The 22464-nt window shown below is 37.1% G+C and overlaps 1 protein-coding gene across 1 annotated transcript; it reads right to left on the reverse strand.

Moving 5' to 3' along the window:
- Positions 1–6902: 6902 nt before the first annotated feature.
- On the reverse strand, positions 6903–20902 carry LOC308514889 (killer cell lectin-like receptor subfamily F member 2; the record flags this gene model as incomplete). Its single annotated transcript, XM_081085224.1, has 6 exons — positions 6903–7035; positions 7691–7803; positions 8620–8774; positions 14273–14338; positions 19769–19867; positions 20764–20902. 6 exons carry the CDS (start codon positions 20900–20902, stop codon positions 6903–6905), a joined length of 705 nt encoding a protein of 234 aa, XP_080941350.1.
- Between the last annotated feature and the right edge of the window lie 1562 nt (positions 20903–22464).

Consider the following 22464-nt stretch of genomic DNA (forward strand, 5'->3'; position numbering starts at 1 on the left):
GTGTCCCGGATCAGGGTGGGGGTCCTGCTTGGGTGCCTGGCCAGCCTGGGTGAGGGGCTGATGGCTGTTTTCAGGCTGGCCACAGCCCCTTCAGGGTGGGGGTCCCCGCTGGGGTGCCTGGCCATCCTGGGTGAGGGGCTGATAGATGTTTGCAGGCTGATCATGGCCCCCAGCCACCCAAGCTCCTAATGGAGGCTGGCTGGAAGCAGGTATCTGGGATTTATTTAGCTTCTATAATTGAAACTTTGTTGCCTTGAGTGGAGGCTACAGCCAGCCAGGGCAGGCAGGAAGCTTGGCTTCCTGCATCGCCGGGGCAACCAAGCCTCCTGCTTGCTCCAGCTCCGTGGCTGCTGGCCACCATCTTGATTGGGTTAATTTGAATATAGTCGCTCTGATTGGCTGGTGGGCGTGGCTTGGGCATAGCAGAGTTTCGGTCAATTTGCATGTTTCTCTTTTATTAGATTACATTGTATTAGCCCTCTTTATAATAGAGCAACAATGTCAAGAATCTTTTGTTATGACTCTTTACTTTTATTGTCATTAATGCTATTTAATATTTAACATTAGGCCCCTTTACATGAATTTTGTACAAGGGTCTTGGCCCTCGTAGCCCCCGCTTCATCCAGACGGTCATCTGGAAGGTCGTTTTGCTGTCTGGCTTAGACAATTAGCGTATTATGCTTTTATTATTATGGATAACATAGATTTTAAAGTGTCTGTCTTGAGTTTATTAATTAATACTAAAATAAAGTTGTTAGTTTAAAACCAATTGATGTTTTGGTGTGTGTGTGTGTGTGTGTGTGCTTTCAATAAAATCACAAATATACTCATATCTCTCTTGTGGGATAGTAATAGGTAATTATGCCTAGAAGTACATATCTCTAAAATTCTGGAAAGACAAGTTTAAGATTTAAAGCTTTTTATACTTGAATAAAATTGTTGTTATACTTTTAAGTATTGTATATATACTAGAGGCCCGGTGCATGACGATCATGCACTTTTGCAGGTGAGGTGGGAGGATCCCTTAGCTTGGCCTATGCCCTCTCACAGTCTGGGAGCCCTGGAGGTATATCCAAATGACTGCTTGGGTGACTCCAGGGGAAGCAAGCTTAAGGTGCAGTCAGACATCCTTAGCCCTGCTGCAAAGGCGGGCTGTGGAAGCAGGCCACTGCACTCACCAGCTGTCATCCCGGCTTGTAGCTGAGTGGCACTCCTCCTGTGGAAGTGCACTGATCACCAGGAGACAGCTCCTGAGTTGAACATCTGCCCCCTGGTGGTCAGTGCCCATCATAGTGACCGGTCATTCCACCATTCAGTTGATTTTCATACTACCCTTTTATTACATAGGATGTGCACTTAGTTTTAAGTGTAAATGTATATATGTGTATGCATATATACTAAGTATAAATAAAGTATGAAAGTATCATGTTAATTTTATAGTAATTAGTAGGAAAGCCAAAGCATTCAAAATAATTGGGTATAAGTGAGGAAAAAAGATATCAGGAACATAATCTTGTTATTTTGTGAGATTAAATATAGATACTTTATTTTACTTAAGAGATGCTTACGTGGAAATGGGAATGCTAAATCAATTGATGTAAGATATCTATGGACATATAGTCCCAGAATAGTAATGTAATCTTTATGAACAATTTACTATTAAGGGCTTATTGATTGATTCTTTTATCTTTTTGAAGTTCTGTTTTTGGTTTTGTCCAAAGCAATACCCAACATGCACCTCAGTCTTACACCCTTGAGTTGACATATCATTCAATGTACATTTTAACTATTAAACACAATTTGCTTGTCTTTGGGGAAATAATCAAACTATTTTCTGGGAATTAACAAAGAAATTCAGTAGGACAATAATAATAGTGGCAGAAAGGGAGCCCACAGAGCAGTAAAGAAGAAAAGTAGTATGGAGAGTTCAAGCTCCTTTGCCAGGGTTGTTCAAACATGTTCATTCACTCTGCCGAACTGGCTACTTAGGAAATCAACAACCAACGTTGAAAAGGGTGTCATTAGCTAAGATGCACCTTACCATGCTCACATACTGTCAGAGAGAAACATGTTGGGAGTGGCAAGTGTGCCCATATAACTTGTCATTTTCTTATTTTCACACTTTTAACCTACCTAACATTAGATCATTTTTTTTTTGGTTGTTAGAGGTAATGTGTCAGATAAGCTGAAAAATAGTTAACATAGTATAAACTTTTCAAAGAAGGTAAAAGGACCAAGACCAACAGGAGCAGAAAATGACATAAAAGACTTCAGGAGTAAAGGAATCTAAGCTGTTTTTCCTTTCTTAGGGAGAGAGGCAGCTATGACACTCAGCTACAATAGGAGTCTAAGTGGGAAGTTGGAAGTGGTCTCATTGAAACCCTTACCTACTGAAACCATATTTTCCCCATTTGCAAACAAGCACATAAACACATAAACACGCATTCATTCCAAAAGAATTCTAAACTTTAAAGATAAAAACTTTTGAAGTGTCATAAATTATAATTGTCTCATTTATTCCTGAAGCTTTTTCCTCTGAGAATCTTCTAATTTACATTATTTAATATGCTTCCTTCTCAACAACTAGGATCACTATATAATTAAAAATATTAATTTGGAGAACTGTGTCATCTAAGAATGACTTTGGTTGTTATGATTCAGATAATCTGCTGTATCAAAATATATATAGATATCTATACTAATAAAAGGGTAATATACTAATTAAAGCAGACGTCTTCTGGATGTCCATCCAGACAAAGCCACAGCCGCTGTGAGGGCCTAGGGCCGGCGCCGCATGGGAGAGGTGGGCTGGTCCGGCCCTGCCAGTCCAGCGCCACAGCCCCTTTTGCAGAAGCGGCGAGAAGGTGGCACCATGCCCCTTCTGCAAAGGTGGCACGGGACAGGCTGCAGTGTGGCCCGGTCCCAGTGCTGCCCCTTCTGCAGAGGCAGCCACAGAGGCAGCAGCATGGGCCTAGTCCAGGCGCCAAACCTCAGCAGAGGCTGGACAGTGTGCAACCTACTGTGCCTCAACCTCCCACAGCCCCTCCCCCAGCCACCCTGGCCCCAGATCACCGCCCACCCACCAGTGGGTGGGGAACAGGGCCAGTGCTAAGAAGCGAGAGCCGAGGGCTGGCCACTGAGGTAGCCAGCAAGTGGCAGCAGCAGCAGGGTGATGGGGCAGCGCCTTTCCCTGATCATCCTGGTTGCCTCCCACAGAGGAGGACATCCCCTGAAGGCTCCTGGACTCTGAGAGGGATCAGGCCGGGTTGAGGGACCTCCGCACTCCAGTGCACAAATTTTCATGCACCGGGCTTCTAGTAGATATATAATGGAAATAATAAGACAAGCTTTGATTTTTATTAGTCATGGCTAATTAAATTCACAGTAGCTTTTAGAATTCTAATATCAGGTGTTTGCTTGTAAACATTTCTTTACGTGAAAACTCAATTTTAAAAATTTAAAGAAAAATATTTTTCATGAATAATCCTCAAATAAAAATAAAAAAGAAATAAATGAAGCCAAACTAATTTTTAAACTGTTTTTAAATGTTTTAATATTTAATTATTTAAATTCTTAAATGTTTAAGTCAAAATAGTTTCAAAGAACATTGAAAACTTGGTTTTAAATATTTGAGGCCCTTAGATCTCTTAATCTTCTATTATTTTTTCTTCTCTTTCAATTGTAACTTTTCTTCAATCATTTTTCCACATTTCTTAAATGTCCACCTTAGTAAAATAGTACATATACTAAATAAACATAGTTCTGTGTTCCTTGTATTTAATTTTTTAAAGTGAGTTGAAGGTTTTCTATTTCATTTCTTATAAACTATAATTACTTCTGTTCACACAAATATATTTAAAATAAATATATTTTCTTAAATGTTGCTATATCATTTAAGTTTTACTCTTAGTGAATCTAAGACTTTAAAGTAGGTTTCCCATTGGTAAACTTATATTTAATTAGCAAACATTAATGTAGCTATGTCTCTGCTCCAAGTTTCAATGTAGGTTCTAGGTTAAAAACAAACAGCAAACGAGGAAAACTGTATTTATTAAAGCATATAAACCTAACACTGACCTTTATTTTTTTTAAAAAAATAGACTGTTTTTCTCAGTGGATAGAGCATCAGCCTGCAGACTGAAGGGTCCCAGGTTCAATTCCAGTAAAGGGCATGTACCTTGGTTGCGGGCACATCCCCAGTGGGGGGCCGGGGGATGCAGGAGGCAGCTGATAGATGCTTCTCTCAGTGATGTTTCTAACTCTCTATCCCTCTCCCTTCCTCTGTAAAAATCAATAAAATATATTTTTAAAAATAAAAATAGAGTGGTTTACTTCTCTATGTGTAGGTTATGCTTATCTACACTACAGAAAGATCTGCTTAACTACTATAAGTTGGGCTCTGGAACTCATAGAGCATATTACAAATACATACTCGATAGCATAAAAGGTGCTTATTTATCATTCATTATACATCATTATTCCAAACAATGATAAGGATTATTGACCTTACATAGCTTACAGGTCATTAAGAAACAATTTAGTAAACAATGGCCAAAAAAAGAAGGTACTAGATGATTAGATTAGATAAGTACAGGGAGCTATGAAAATATATACCAACTCCATATAATGTAGTCGGAGTGGAGAATGGTCAAGGAAGTATATTCCTCTAAGTGACATTTAATCGGCACCTGAAAAATAAAAAGTTGAAAAGGTGAGTAATAAAGGGAAAAAAAAACAAAGTTTGTTAAATTGTGTCAAACAATAAAATTAGAGGCCTGAGAAAGCATGACACATTTAAGGAACGGAACAGTTTAGTGTGTCTGCATCATTACATACATGTAAATGGGGGAGGAATGAAGAGGAGCCAAGACACGCAGGGTTTGGTAGAAGCCAAAAAAGGGTTTAAGCAGTGAAAAACCACTGAATGGAATTAGGTAATGACTAATGTAACCTGATATGAGGATTAGAGAGTCACTACGTCATAATATGCAGAATGGACACTGGCAGAAACAAACAAAAAGATTATTGCAGTAATCTAGGGTAATATGGAGATATGAGGGTGAATTTCAGAAATACATATGTAGTAAAATTGAAAGGACTTAAATTAGTGTTTGAATATTGAGGGTGAAAAAAAATGGAAGAAGTCATGGTTGACTCCAAGGACTCTGGCTTAGACTGGTGTGGGAATGTTCCTGTCATTAAGTTAGTGGAGATTGAGGGGCCTTGAGATGTTCAAATAGAGATGCCTGATAGGTACTACACTGTAATAAGATCTAGGCTAGAAATGAGGGCTTGGGAGTTACAAATAAATTGAGGGAAATTAAAATTATGGAGTGGATGAGCTCAGACAAGAATTGTGTGTGATAGAGGATCCACACAAACTCTGAGGAACAGAAGAGGAAAGAGACACGACAGAAAAGACTGAGGAAGAATAGCTGGAGAAATAGAAGTTCAAGAGGGTCTTATGTCATAGATCCTGAGGTTAGCGAATATTTCTAAACGAAAACACAGGTCAACAATGAGCAAACTTGATAGTTAAAATGAAAGTTAAAAAGTTCTCATTATATTTAACCAGAAGAAAGTCATTGGTGACATGGTGAGAGCACTTTGGTGAAACAGTAGAAAAAGCAGAAGCCAAATTTCAGAACTTGAAGTGGAAGGTAGGAAGAGGAAAAAGGAAAATAAACATTTTTAGGAAGTTTGACTTATAAGAGGTGGTAAAACCCATGGGCAGAAACTAGAAACTGCCGGAAGCCGGTCCATCCTTGCTGCTTGACACAGTCGCTGCAGGATAGAAACATCTGCACAGCATATGTTTCAAGGGACCTGGCGTATATAGCATACTGTTCTTTATATGTTTGCTCCCCTTAGTGCTATGTGTTTTAACCAAGGTCACCTCTCCGAGAAAGGTTGTTTCCCCAGGTAGGGATTTTTCCCTGAAGTTAGGGAGGGGATGAAACTCCTTAACTAAGTGCCAGGCGGGTAGTTAATCACTTTAACTACAAACAATCATGCTTAAGCTACATAATCTTTACTCCCTGGAATGGAGATAAGAAACGCACTAACCTTTGTAATAGAAATTGACAGGATTAAAATCAACTGGTATAAATACGGATGTAACAAGACAATAAACAGCAGAACCTCTCTGGAGATCCAGACCAGAACTTGGCTGGAGATCCTGGCTGGAGGTCCTGGCTAGGCTGCTGATCAACTGAACACTGTCTCCGTGTCCTTCCTTCTTCGCTGACTCCGTCTACGCCTTTGGGAACCCCTGGACCTGCTGGGGTTGGACCCCGGCAAGAAACCACATGTGGTTGAGGCAAGTTTTCTTGTAGTTGCTGATAGAAAAGGAAACAAGAACAAGAGATTAGAGAGGAGGTAATCAACAAAGGGATTTTCTTGAAAAAATTAAAAGGGATGTAATTTTGACTGTAGACTTGTAGATTTTATTTAGACAGAAAGAGAATACTATTTTAATGGAGACAGGAGAAGAGGAAAAAGTATTAAGATGCAGACAAATACGTAGACTCAATGGGAGAAAGTTCAGGAATATATCGTCTAATGTCTTCTCTTTAAAAAAAAATGAGCAAAAGAATAAACTCCTCTGTTAATGGTGACTAAGAGGTGAAGGGAGAGAATCATTGAGGAGATAAAAGAATAATTTCTGTCTGAAACAGCCACTCTCATGAATGGGAGATGACTATGGAAATACAGTTTGAGTGACCAGGTAGAACCAAGAACTCAGTTGAGGCTGATTGCCTGTATTTATAATGACACAAACTGACACCAGTATCATCAATATCACAAAAAAATTTTTTGTAGAAACAAAGTGTTTTTACAAAATTGAATAAATAAAGAATATCTGTGGACATTTTTTATTGGAACGCATACCTGTAATCAATTTAGAGGTCATCGTCTGAAGAAATCACGTTTTGAAAAATATGGTAACTATGAGTTTGACATGTTTCAGAAAAAACACCCTTCTTTGTTATCACAGCACAGGCATTGTCTTCATCCTTGCTCTTGACTTCACATCTGTAGAGGAAAAGGCACATTGTTCTCACTCTGCTGAAAGCACAATTGTGTGTATTTTGTGTGTTTTCTCTCTTCTTAGAAAAGAATGTACTATTCTCCAAGCTGGAGGTCTAAGGCATTGTAATATTCAGACAAGAAATACACAGTAAACAAAGACTTATCTAATGAATAAATTGCTCCAAATAGCTTTTTAACCCAAAATGGTCATTTGTAAATAGAAATACTATGTGGAGTAAAGATGTGAATAAGAAAGACTGGTTTCCAAATGCCATTTGATTATTGAAGTCTAATATCTTATTCCTTAGAATTTTTAATTATTAGAATCCTTTTAGTAAAAATGAGGATTATTCTATACCTTTTGAGAAACATTTCATAAGAATTTAAATTTAGACAATTTTATATTGAATACAATTTCTATTTATACCTCTAGTGTTATAGATAAACTAAAAGAAAATGCAAATATGAAAATAAATTAGCTTAGAAGCCTTCATTTCTCTAAGGAAAACTTCCTACACCCACACATTAACAAATATCAAATTCTGCAACCTACCAGTATAAGAACCAGTTGTCTATCTAGAGTTTCTGAAAGCCCCCAGTAGGGATTGGCTGCTGAGCTTTTATATATCCCAATGATATTCAAATGTCAAACACTCACAACTGTGGATTTAATGGGGTGCCATCCAGCCAGGTCCATGTCTTTTGTGGATATGTAATGTTCAATCCAATCCAAAAGTAGATTCCATCTTGTATACTATTTTGTATGAAATCCTGTGAAAAGGGATACAGAGGAAATTAAGTGAGTTACACCTAGTAAAACTGTCTCTTCTACTTCTTTCCATCTGTAAAAGGTCTTGATATTTATCTCCCTAATCAGGAAAATCTTAAGAAAGTTAAAGATGTTTTCTACATATGTAGGCAAGGAAATCAGTGTAGGAAGAAATTCAAAATACATGACTTTAATGAAAGCATGCACTGCTTAATGGAACTCATGAGGATGGTGATATAAACAGCAGCTGATGAAAGGGTGAAAGGAAGATATGAAGCAAAAACGAGGAATGAAGAAGTCTGTTTAAAGAAGCAAGAACTGCACATGGATGGCTCTGTCCACCAATGTGCAATCTTGTAGAAAAATGAAGCTTATGGTGAAACTTCACACAAATGAAACAAGAGCCCTATATTTCCACCCAACATATTCGGATATTGCCAAATATTTGTAGTGCTTTTGATGAGTACCTCAAAGAGCTCCTACCATTCTCTCCAAGAAGGATGCCATGGATATCCTAGCTTTGTAATTTACTTAGGAAGTGAAATAGACAAGTTTATAAAAACTGTCAAGTTCTGCAGATTCTTATGAAAATGAGGAAAATACCGTCACCTATGTCATAAGTTACTGTGAGCACTAAGTTATATAACATTTGTAACACGTCTACCATAGTTCCTGCCATATGACAGGAATTGAAATGGCTGTAACTATTCATCTATAATTCCTGGATTATGAAATGTACCGATTTCTCCCAGTTTTCATTTTTTTTATTTTTTCCTCTCCCATAGTATATTTTTTCACTCGCAGTGATTAGCTCTTACCAGTTCAGCCTTGTCTTGTATCATCAAGAGTTGTGATTTCATTCTTAAGCAGAATTTTTGGCTATCGGTCCAGGAATTAAAAGTTTTAAAAAAGCTATAGCATTTCCCTTTCTCCTGCACCCAGTCATTAGGGCATAAGTTTAGTCTAGGATTTCCTGAAAAGAAAACATAGGAAAAAGTAGGTATGAGAACAAGGTGTGAATATCAAAAAACAGTTTTGCACTAATTTTATAAACTGTTTTCTTTATATATATATATACATATATATATATGTATATTTTATTGAGTTTTCACAGAGAGGAAAGGAGAGAGATAGAGAGCCAGAAACATCGATGAGAGAGAAACATCGACCAGCCACCTCCTGCACACTCCCCACTGGGGATGTGCCTGCAACCAAGGCACATGCCCCCGACGGGAATCGAACCTGGGACCCTTCAGTCCATAGGCCGACGCTCTATCCACTGAGCCAAACCGGCCCCGGCATAAACTGTTTTCTTAAAGTTAACTATTTTTCCCACTTTTAAGAAATAAACGTCCTCTCTACTGATTAATAGTCTTTAGAAGAGATACATGCAAGAAATATTCAGTTGTTATGTGTTGAGTTATTACTACATCAAGTAATTCTCTGAATTTTTATGTACATGAATATATAAAATGTTTTTTTTCTATAAGAAACATACAAAATCCATGAAATGATTAACTCCATGTTCCTCATTTTATAAATAAAGATACTAAAGGTTAAAGTTAAGTTAAGTTAAATATAAACTTGGAAACTGAAGGTTGAATGACTTACTCAAAGTTATAAAACTAATAAGTGGTGGGCATAGGGAAATTTAAAGTAAAACAGAGAGCTTGAACGGCATCACAAGAAAACTACTGTGGAAAAATAAAGTCATTTTTAGAGTCCTTTTTAACTGCAGAAGAATGTATTTCATAACACACTGTATTAGCGACTTCATAAAACAAATTGTTCAACATGACCCCACTATCTATGTGCCTCAATGGCCACCAGACTTATCTCTGTAAAAAGGGAAAAGGTGGAATAGGTATTAAAATAAATCTATACTCAGAAATGAGTACAAACAGGTTTCAACTGAACTAACATTTTCTATTTTAGGTTGAATAATCGGTATATAAGTATTGATTGTATTCTATTTAAATGTTTATATCTTAAATATTGCATATTATATTTAAAATAGTCACAAATTTTTATAAAAACTTACCTGATATTCTTATATTAAATGAGATAACCATGAAAATATAAGCTACTGTATAGAAAAGTTAGTTATTACCATTAAAGACTATGGGAGCTCTTTGGGAGACCATATGAGAAATCATATTATTTCAGGAAAACATTAATACTAAGTTTATGAGTTGGTCCGACGGTTGTGGGTTATTGCTAAGCTGATTAATACTAAGTTTATGTTTAGAATCAGCAAAGCATCTTGATTCTTTACAACCCTTTTTCCAAGGCATTTTATTTTATAAGTAGTAACAACAAAGTGGTCATTGAAATAGTGTATTAATAAGCTAGGCTTTAACTGCATTGGCCAGGAAAAATATCCAACGAGACACCGAAGACCAAAGCTAGAGAAAAATGTTAGTTTTCCTGATATTCAGTATAACAAATTATTGACAGAAATAGATAACTTTAAGGTCTCATGCTTATTCAGACATTGACCATGACATGCCCTTTGTGATGGTAGCATTTAGCTTCTATAGCAAAGCATCAATTATTCACTTCACTCTTTTTTTTTCTTGCCTGAAAGTCACATACCACAGCAATAGAGAAGTCCATGCTTCTGCCAGAACAGTACAAAGAAAATAAATTAAACTATTGAAAATTAACTACTGGGGATCTAGCCTGCAACCCAGGCATGTGCCCTGAACAGGAATTAAACCAGCGACCTCTTGGTTCATGGGTTCGACGCTCAACCACTGAGACACACCAGCCTGGCGTCAATAAATAATTCTTGAGTGCCATAATTCTGGGATTGCCCCCCCCCCCCCCATCAAGAGAAGGTCTCCAAATGGTCCAAATGGTCCAGAAAAGCCTAGAAAAGTACATGTATGGAGAGGAATATCAGAATTACCACAATAAGGAAGTATTTTGTTGACCTATTAAAGAGATGTGTTGTGAAGACTAAAAAAAAAAAAAAGTCTTAAGGGTAACCATAAACATGCACATTACTTAAATTTTATATTGTTTTTAAAATATATTTTTACTTATTTTAGAAAGAGAGGAAGGGAATGGGATAGAAAGACATAAACATCGAAGAGAGACATCATCAATTGGCTGCTTCCTGCACGCTCCCTATTAGGGATGGAGCCTGTATATTTTATTCTATCACTCTTATAGCCATTGATAGTTAATGAGAATATATTTGTTAATTATCCAAACTTAACATAAGGACTGGAAATATATTTTAGTATAATTCTTTGTATTTAGACTGTGCAAACACTTATAGTTTAGGGTAGATATTTTACTTAAAAGTTAGTTGTAACTTATGAGAAAATGCTAACTTTTATCCTTAAAGAGAGAGAGAGAGAGAGAGAGAGAGAGAGAGAGAGATCTGTTGTTTCCCATATGTCCCCAACCAAGAATTGAACCAGCAACCTAGGTATGTGCACTGACATAAATTGAACCTGCAACCTTTGGTTTACAGGACAATGCTTCAACCAACTTGAGCCACCTGGACAGGTGAGAAAATGTTAACTTTTATTTTACAATAAGCACATATAAGAAAAAATAAGCACCCTAATGTTTTTTTTTAAAGGGGGCAAAGATGAATAATAGGCAATTTATAGAACAAAAATTATAAATATCCAACATTTGTTTTTACATTTAATTTCCCTATTATATAAGAAGTGCAGCTAAAGTCAACCATGATTTTATCATGATTTTTATCATATTATATTAGCATGTATAATCTGAACTGTGTGTGTGTGTGTGTGTGTGTGTGTGTGTGTTAGAAGGGTTCAGCAGGTAAGAAGATGAAATGGAGAAACAAATATTCAAAAGAGATGTACTTTTTGATAGCAGCACAATTTACAGTAGCTAAGATTTGAAAACAGCCTAAGTGCCCATCAGCAGATGTGAGGGTTAAAAGACTATGATACATCTTCACAATGGAATATTATGCAGCTGTAAAAAAAGAAAGAACTCTTACCATTTGCAACAGCAGGGATGAACCTGGAGAGTATTATGCTAAGCAAAATAAGTCAGTCAGAGAAAGATAAGTATCACATGATCTCACTCATATGTGGAATCTAATTACCAACATAAACTGATGAACAAAAATAGACCCAGAGACATAGAAACATCAGACTGTCAAATGTCAGAGGGAAGGCAGGGGAGGGTGGAGGGTGGGGAAGAGATCAACCAATGAACTTATATGGGTATAGGCATACCCCAAGGACACAGACAATGGGTAGTGAAGGCTTGGGGGTGAGGGGGAGAAGGCAGAGGGCAATGGGAGAAAAAAGGGACATATGTAATACTTTCAACAATAAAGATTTATTTTAAAAAAGAGAGAAATGGGCTTGATCAGCATGAATAAGTTGAGAGAGTATGCTGCCTCATTACTTCATAGAGGTTTGTTTTGCTGGAGACTAGTACAAAGGAGAGCTCTGTGTTGTGAGAAAGTAGGCTGCTATTGTAGGAAGTGAGGACTCAGAGGGCATTGTAGAATATGTTAATGTGCTTCAGCTTTATTCTAAGGACTACAGAAAGTGATTATAGAGTATTAACAACAGGAATGCCCTTGCCACTGATCTGCATTATAGAAAGATCCTGCTAGCTGAAGCCTGGAGAATGAACAGATAGCTCCTCGCAACTCCCTTCTTCATGAGATGTAGTGATCGCCAAAGACCTGACAATTAAATCTTTTGATATTGTAAATTTTAAAGAATGACCTAAAACATCTTAATTGCATATTAAAACAAATAATAAGTACAAAAACAGTAATCACTATAGTATAGATGTAGCATCTAATGGATAAAAAAATAAGCACTGTAAGTACTAGTATAATGTCCTTGGGAAGTAAAGGGCAATCTTATCAACAAAACTAGTGTAGGCCAATGTGTCTCACATTTTTCACCAAATCATCTCAAATGATAAAAGACAATGAACTTCTTCCTTAAATTCCTATGCACAACATCCTGAAAAATTCATTTCATCTTAAATTTTCATGCAACTATTACATTCTAACCTTTACTGTATTTGTGAGCTAGATTTAATACACTATTTAGATTACTTTCCATTAAATCATATAAATAATGCTTCTTTCAGGAAGCTACTGTAGACCTCTGTTAGAAAAGACTGTATTGGTTCAAACTGCAGGTGCAGTGCCATATAACTATCCTTACAATCCCACACATTGATCATGAGATTCTTGAGAGCAGAAAATTTTTCTCAAATTTCTTGTCATCTTGTCAGTAAAATAAGTATTTTGTATACATCTAATCCTATATAATAAAAGACTAATATGCAAATCAACCAAATGGCAGAACTACTGGTCGCTATGACATGCACTGACCACAAGGGGGCAGACGCTCAATGCAGAAGCTGCCCCCTGGTGGTCAGTGTGCTCCCTCCAGGGGAGCACCTCTCAGCCAGAATCCCTGATCCTCTCCCACCTCCACAGCAGCACTAATGATGTCCAACTGCCGGCTTAAGCCCGCTCCTCATGGGAAGCAGGCCTTAGCTATCAGTTGGACATCCCCTGGGGGCTCCTGGATGCAAGAAGGCACAGGCCGGGCTGAGGGACCCCCCCTAACCACCCCGAGTGCATGAATCTCATAGTATATAAAGTCAAATAAATAAATTAAAAATTTGGAAAATGGAAAGAGATAGCCAGTGGTAGGTTTGTGGCCAAGGGGATTACATACTTGAAGTAGGGGCAAGTTGGCTATTGGAGAAAGTGGTATTTGAGAAAAGTTTTAGCAACAGTAAGGTAAACAAGTCAGCAGTAAGCATAGTCTATGAACCTGAGCAGATTTACAGAAAGCCGAATGGGAAGGAAAGATTGAAGTAAAAAAAAAAAACCATCTTCAAAATATTGAACAGTATCTGAATACACCAGACAAAAATATTTCATTTTGGTATAAGAATTACTTTAAGCTAAAGATATTTGAGATTTAGCAGATGATCCTCTGAGTTACTCTGACCTGACTGAAAGCAGAAAATTCTGAGAAATGAGGGGGCCATAAATTTTGTCTTTGGGGTGATTTATTCTCAGGAAAAAGACTGAGAGGAAACCCACAGTAAGCCCACTCTCTGGGGAGTTTTATGGTCATGAAGAAGAGAGAAAGACTAATTTCACCAGCACTAACAGACACTGTCACATACTTCCTGCAGTTTGTATTTCTAAAAAAAAAAAAAACACTTACCTTTCCTAAAGAAAGGAGGTTGGCCCATAGAAGTCATCTCTTCCCCTCCTTTTCCTCTCCTAAATTAGGTATATGAGGCTTTAACTTCAAGCATTTTGAGCTAGCCACTTCTTTTGTTAGTTCCAGTATGCACATAAATAAACATTTTTCTCCTGTTAATTGTCCTTTTGTCAGTTTAATTCACAGTCCCCCAAGTTTTAACTTTAGAGGGTAGAGGGAAAGTTTTTTCTTCCCTACAATATAATGAAATAGAATCACTTACTTGTGAAATTTGTATTACATTCTCTGGTTCCATTTTCACTGAAGGACCGTAAGTTTGGGTGACATACTAATTTAAGAAAAAGAATAACACTAATTAGGTTTCTATAATTATAAAACTGTGGCTTTTAATTATCCATTAAAATGAGCCTACAAGTGAATGCATAAACTTCTGGTTGAAAGTAAGTCTGTTTATAGTATTTCAACCCTCTAATTTAACAAAAGATTGATTATTTAGAGATAGATTTCCACTTGTAAAAAAGTAAGTAAAAACAAAAAATAAAACAAATGATCTTAGTAAAATTAAAACATATTTAAATTTGCATCTGTTTATTATGGTAGGTTAAAATTATTTGTGATCTTGAACTAATTATGAAGCCTCTCTGTTTCTAAGTACTTTCATATATAAAAGGGAAATGCTTAACAAACAGACTTGTTTTAAAACTAAAAGAAAATGTATATAAAGTGTGTATCCCAACCCCTAACACACAGAAAGTCATAACAAATAGAAAGAATAACAGATATAATTATCCATAGCTCTTATTCAGTAGAACTCATCTTAAAAAAAAAATCTTTTCAATTGAATTTATTAGAGTGACATTGGTTAATAAAATTATGTAAATTTCAGGGGGTACAATTCTATAACACATTATCTGTATACTAGAGGCCCAGTGCATGAAACTCCTGCACAAGTGGGGTCCCTAGACCTGGTCAGCAATCAGGGCCGATCGGGTTCCCTGTCTCCCTGCCTCCCTGCCTCCCTGCCTCCTCCTTCCCTCACCGCCCACGCACCACCATGGTACAGTTTCCCACCTCTCCGCCTCCCCCCCCCCTTCCCTTGCCACCCATGTCTGCTACCACCCACCCCCAGTTCCCCATCCCAGCCTGGGGCCCAGCCCTGATCAGGCGATCGGGGTCTACCGGCTGCGGGAAGGAACCAGGAGGTTGGCCAGCAGGCCCCATTGGTGATCGGGGTCTGGGGGCTCAAAGCAGCTCCTGTGTTAAGCATCTGCCCCCCCCCCCCGGGGGTCAGTGCACATCATAGCAACTGGTCGTTCCAGTAGTTCCGTCTTAACGGTCACTTAGGCTTTTATATAGATAGATTGTATTGTGTGTTTACCACCCAAGTCAAGTTTCCTTCCATCACCATGTATCCCCCCTTTACCCTCTCCTACTTCCTCACACCCTTTTCCCTCTGATAATCACTATACTGTTGTCTGTCTATGGGGGGGGGGGGAGGGAATAGTTTGCTTTTTTTTTTTTTTGCTTAATACATTCAACTTTATCACTAGCCTCCCCACTCCTTCCCTTCTGACAGCTGTCAGTCTGTTCTCTGTATTTATGAGTATTTCTATTTTGTTAGGTTTTTTGCTCATTATATTCCACAGATAAGTGAACTCATATGGTATTTGTCCTTCCCTGACTGGCTTGTTTCACTTATCATAATACTATCTAGGTCCATCCATGCTGTCCCAAATGGTAAGATTTCCTTTTTTTTTTTTTTACGGCTAAGTAGTAGTCTACTATGTAAATGCGCCACCACATTTTTATCCACTTATCTACTGATGGGCCCTTGGGCTGCTTCCCTTGGCTATTATAAATAATGCTGCAATGAACATAAGGGTGCATTTATTCTTTCAAATTCGTTTTTCAGGTTTCTTCAGATATATCCCCAGAAGTGAGATCACTGGGTCATAAGGCAATTCCATTTTTAACTTTTTTAGGTAACTCCATTCTGCTTTCGACAGTGGTTGCACCAATCTGCACTCCCACCAACAGTGCATGAGGGTTCCTTGTTCTCCACATCCTAACCAACACTTGTTTATTGATTTATTGATTATAGTCATTCTGACAGGTATGAGGTGATGATTAGTGATGTTGAGCATCTTTTCAAATGTTGTATCTCCTCTTGGGAGAAGTGTTAATTTAGGTCCTTTGCTCATTTTTTAACTTTTTAAATTTTTTCCATCACAATTTATCCCCTCTTTGCCCTCTTCCACCTCCACACCCTCTCCATCTCCCCAGCCTCCCTGCACAATCACCCCACTGTTGTCCGTGTCCATGATTTCTCTTTCATTTTTTTCTTTTTTGCTCAATCCTCTCATGCCCCCACACCCCCACCCTCACTAGAGCTTTCTTTTGCCCAAGGAGATATATTAGAAAAAATATTGCTACAAGAAATGTCTGAGATTTTACTGCCTATGTTTTCTTCTAGGATTTTTGTGTTTTCCAGTCTAACATTTAAGTCTTTAATCGATTTTGAATTTATTATATATGGTATATATCCATGGTCGGCAAACTGCAGGTTGCGAGCCACATGCGGCTCTTTGGCCCCTTGAGTGTGGCTCTTCCTAAGCCATAGGAGTACCCTAATTAAGTTAATAACAATGTACCTACCTATATAGTTTAAGTTTAAAAAATTTGTCTCTCAAAACAAATTTCAGTCGTTGTACTGTTGATATTTGGCTCTGTTGACTAATGAGTTTGCTGACCACTGGTATATATGGTATAAAAAGGTAGTATAAGGAGATGGTTTATACCATAAAAAGTTTCATGAGCACTTGAAAAGAGTGTACATTCTGCTGGTTTGGCATAAAATACTCTGAAGATATCAATTGAATACATCTGATATAGGTGTCATTTAAAGCTGCTGTTTCCTTGTTTTTTGTTTGTTTTTTCTTTCTGGAAGATCTATCCATTGATGTCATTAGGATGTTAAAGTCCCCTACTATGACTGTATTGCTGTCAATCTCTCTATGTCCATCAAGATTTGCTTTATATATTTAGGAGCTCCTATGTTGGTTGCATAAATGTTTACAAGTGTTATATCTTCTAGTTGGGTTACTCCCTTTATCACTATGTAGAGTCCTTTGTATCTTGCTGTACCCTTTGTTTTAAGGTCTATTTTATCAGATATAAGTATTACTACTCTAGCTATTTCTCTTTTTTTTTTCATTTACATTTGCATGAGATATCTTTTCCATCCCTTTATTTGTAGTCTGTGTGTATCCTTTATTCCGAGGTGTTTCTTGTAGACAGCATGTATGAATCTTGTTTTCTTATTCATTCCACTATCCTAAGCACTATGATTAGTTAAGCCATTTACATTTAAAGTGATTATTGAAAGGTACAGATTTATTGCCATTTCATTATTTTAACTATTTTCTTCTTCTTCTTCTTCTTCTTCTTCTTCTTCTTCTTCTTCTTCTTCTTCTTCTTCTAGCAGACACTTTAATATTTCTTGTAATGCTTGTTCAATGGCAACAAACTTCTTAAGCTTTTCTTGCCTTGGAAGCTCTTTATTTCTCCTTCAATTTTTTAAATGATAGTCTTGCTGGCTAAAGTAGTCTTGGTTATAGGTCCTCGATTTTCAGATTTTTGAATATTTTATGTCAATACCTCTGGCCTGAATTGTTTCTGCTGAGTAATCAGCTGACAGCCTTATGTCAGCTCTCTTATAGGTAACTAACTGCCATTCTCTTCTGCTTTTAAAATCCTCTCTTTGTCTTTAGCCTTTGCCATTTTAATTATGATGTGTCTTGGTGTGGGCCTCTTTGGATTCATCTTGTTTCAAACTCTGCACTTCCTGGACTTGTGTGTCATTTTCCTTCATCAGGTTAGGGAAGTTTTCAGTCATTATTTCTTCAAATAGGTTCTCAATTCCTTGCTAATTTCTCTTCTTCTTCTGGTACCCCTATGATGCAGATGTTCATTTAGCTCATGTTGTCACAAATGTTCCTTAAGCTATTGTCATTTTTTCTTAATTATTTTTTTTATTGCTTTGATTGGGTGTTTTTTTCTACCTTGTCTTCCAAATCACTGAATCAGGTCTCTGCTTAATCCAACCTACTGTTTATTCCTTCTAATGTATTTCTCATTTCAGATATTGTAGTCTTCATTTCTGATCAGTTCTTTTTATAGTTTCTATGCTCTTTTTCATGTTGTAGTTCTCAAAGTTTCTTTTAGTTGTCACTAAGTTCATTGAACATCCTTATAATCATTCTTTTGAACCCTATATCTGATAATTTGCTTGCTTCCATTTCACTTAGCTCCTTTTCTGGAGATTTCTTCTGCCCTTTCATGTTTCTTTGTCTTCCTATTTCAGCTGCCTCTTTGTGTTTGTTTCTATGTGTTAGGTAGATATGCGATGACTTCCAGTCTTGGTAGGATGACTTTATGTAGTAGGTGTCCTGTGGGACCTTGTGGTACAGTCTCCTTGATCACCTGCACTGAGTGCTCCCAGACTGACCCTTGTAGGAACAGATATTAAATTTTACTTGGCCTTAAATTTTCAAGCAGCTCATATATTCTGTCAAAACTTTAAAAATTAAATCACTTGTAGAGTCAAAAATTTTTTTACACTTGCTCATAGCCAAAAGGTCGAAAAACAATCAAAAGTTTTTTTTAAAGGGCTAAATCATCTTTCATAGAACTAAGTAATTTACAAAAATATAAAAATTCAGCCTAGCTAGTATGGCTTAGTGGTTGAGCATTAACCCAGGAACCAAGCGGTGACTGGTTCAATTCCCAGTCAAGCCACATGCCTGGGTTTTGGGCTTACTCTCCCATCAGGATATTCAGGCAGCAGCTTAACAATAATGTTTCTCTCTGATCAATGTTCCTATCTCTCTATTTCTCCCCCTTCCTCTCACTCTAAAAATTGATAAAACATATTTTTTGGGGGAAAAAAACCAAAAAACTTCAGTTCATAGATTTATGACTGTCAAGCCCACAATATTTACCAATTAAGTAAATTTAAGAGCAGAATAGATTTTATAAATTAGTTTATTGCCTCCTATGTATAGGGAAAAATTAATAATCCTATATAATAAATAGGTGATATGCAAATTGACCATCATGCCCTCACAAGATGGCTGCCTATGACCAGGACAGCAGGGGGCTTAGTGAGGGATGACCAAATGACTGAACAAGCAAGCTGTGTGGGGCAACCAGGCAGGCAGGGCCATTAGAGAGGGATGACCAAACATCTGAACAGCAGGCTGCGTGGGGTGACCAGCCAGCAGGGGGGCCATGAGGGGCGACCAGGCTGGCGGGGGAGGGGGAAGTTGGGGGCAACCAGGCTGGCAGGGGGGACAATAAGGGGTGACTAGGCCAGCAGTGGGGACAGTTAAGAGCAACCAGGCTGGCAGGGAGGGGGCAGTTGGGGGTGACCTGTCTGCCAGCAGGGGGCAGTTAGGGCTGACCAGGCAGGCAAGCAGGTGAGTGATTAGGAGCTAGCGGTCCAGGATTGTGAGAGGGATGTCCCGGATTGGAGAGGGTGCAGGCTGGGCTGAAGGGAGCCCCCCACTCCATTTACAAATTTCATGCACTGGCCTCTAGTTATTAATAAAATAATCAACTCTGGCATTTATTACTAACATAATTAAATTAATGATGAAAGAAATCATTAGGCAAATGTGAAAAATTAGTCTGAAAAAGTTAGAGAAATAAAGGTAAATGCCAAAGAAAATGTGGAATATATAGCTTTCAATTTACTTACCCCAAATAATTAGTCCTATCACCGTAGCAATGAGAATAAGCAGTGCAATGCTCATCAGTCTCAGAGCAGTCTGATGCCACTTTGGACATTCAGGGTAATCTGTAATGATTAATTTTTCTTTCTGAAATACTTTGACATTTTAAATGAACTTGAAAATGTTTCACAGAAATAAAAATTCTGAGGGTACACATTGTCTGAAGGTTGGGGAAGAAATCTACAATTTTTATTTAAATTTCCTTGACATGCACACATATTTAATTATCATTAATGAATAAGATTTATTGATTTTAAATAAAAGGTCAATATGCTTTATTTAAATAAATATTCTTCTTATGTTAACACTTCTGTACCACTTGTACAATGACCAAATGGGTGGATATTAGTTGATCAATTGGCTAGTCAAACCATTTCTACTAAAATTTTTCATTTACCTTCATTTATATCTTGACTGGGTTACACAGATAATATTCAGTGGAATTAAGGCACAGAAAGGTGAAATATAAGTGGTATCAAAATAATCAAATAATAGTAAAAGCGAATATCTAATGGAGAAACATAAGAAAAATTGTAGCCATCTCCCCAAATGTTGTTTGAAATAAAGTTGTATATTTATATCAACTCATAAAACAAAAATAGGATGATAATCTTTATAATTATATACTTTGCTTCAATAAAATAAACATTATAACACCTTCACAATCTTCAACACAAGTCAAGTCAAATCTGATCTATTACATTACATTTAATAGTATTCATAAACATAGAACTACATGCCAGGGACTGTGCTAGATATAAGTGTTACAGAGACAGAAAACCACACACTCTAGTGCAGATACATCTATGTAAACATATTATTTCAAAATAAGATAACAAATTTTCTGAATAGACTCTAGTTCAAATTCTTAGAAGTTCTTATTAAAAACCTAGGATTAAAAGACCCATAAAGCATACTAGCTCTATAATCTGTGGTCTAATGGAGAGTTATGGATTCCTACCTTTGCATGTCCACTTGAGTTGGCAATGATAGGGATGTTTCCTTGGGTTCTGAGTCGCTGATCGCTCTGTGTTTTGCTCCTGTCCAAATGTCCTATAAATAGAATAATGCATCTTTGAATTCGATGGAAAGAGAGACATCACCTAGTCAAAAGCAGAGTTCCTGCATAAGAACTGTGGCACTGAACAAACCCCAAACCTACATGTAAAATTACAAAGGATGTGGTTAAAGAATGAGGAAAACATCTTTCTTTTTTATTTTTTTAACTTCCACTCAGCTTTAATTACACATTTTACATTTAAATACTTGACCAAAGGTAAGACATTCATCCAATTATTTGATTACAAGGCTCATTAACTGGGGGGGGGGGGATCCATTATAAATACTTAGTTTGACATGCATTCCTAGAAACAGAGCTAGGATGAAATCTACTAGTTAACATGTTATGAGTCTCCAGGACAATGTGACATGACTAAAAAATACTCCAGATAACCTTGATCTGCATGTGCTCTTTCCATGTCCATAAAATGAAGAGCTCTTCCTGATCACCAGTTTTCCATATAACAGGCAAGTAAACCTTGTAACACTAGACAGAAATGTCACAGCAATTTGGCTTCTTTCAACAGGCAGAGAGTGAATCTTCATTCAAAATGAATCTGACAGCCAGTGACAGCTTCATTAGTATTCATCAACCCCCAGGATGCTGGCAAGATTGTCAGATTTTAGCCAGGTAATTCTCCAGCAAATATTCTCCCATACGTCTTGGAATTTTCCTTTGCACCTTAGCATCTTTTTGTAACAGTGTCATTACACTGAGTGCCATTGTTCCAAGAACACAGGACCAACTCCCAAGTCCAGACACAAAAAAGCAGAAACTTCTTTCTTTAAATAACTTTTACTTTAGGATAATTTCAGATTTATAAATAAATTGTGAAGTTATTAATAAATCTAAATATCAGAGTTTCCATATAGCCACACCCAACTTCCCCTAGTGTTTGGTACATTTGTCAAAATTAATAAATCGACATTGATACATTATTATTATTAACTAAAGTCTATTTACTTTGCATTCACTCTTTACCTAATACTTTTTCTTAGTTTTTACCTAATGCCTTTTTCTATTCAAAGTTCCCATTTAGGATATCACAATGCATTTAGTTCTCAGGTCTCCTTAAGAAACTCTTGGCTGTGACAGTTTCTCACTCCTTTTATTTGATTATTTTTTAAATATCTGAGGAATGTTGGTCTGACATTTTGTGGACTGTTGCCAAATGGGAGTAGTTTAATGTTTTTCTCATCGTTATCATTAGGTTATAGGTTTTCAGTGGAAGAAGACAGAGATACATTGCCATTCTTATCATATCTTATGAAGGGCACAAAATATCACCATGGCTTATCACGGATGACATGATGTTAACTTCAATCACTTGACAATGGTAGTATTTTTCAGGTCTATTTACTGTAAAGTTACTCTTATCCCCATTTCCATACTGTACTCTTTGGGAGGAAGTCAAGATTTATAGCTCACACTTAAGTCAAGAGTCATGTTCCACTTCTTTGAGGACAAAGTTTCTACATAATTATTTAGAATTCTTCGAGTGACATTTGTCTCGTCTCCCATTTATTTATTTAAAAAATCTTTTTCACTAAAAACTCATTCATATTTGTTTTACCTTTTGAGTTATAATTCACTACTATTTTA

Source organism: Myotis nattereri, assembly GCF_964212035.1.
Source record: "Myotis nattereri genome assembly, chromosome: 2".
Classification (NCBI taxonomy): Eukaryota; Metazoa; Chordata; class Mammalia; order Chiroptera; family Vespertilionidae; genus Myotis; species Myotis nattereri.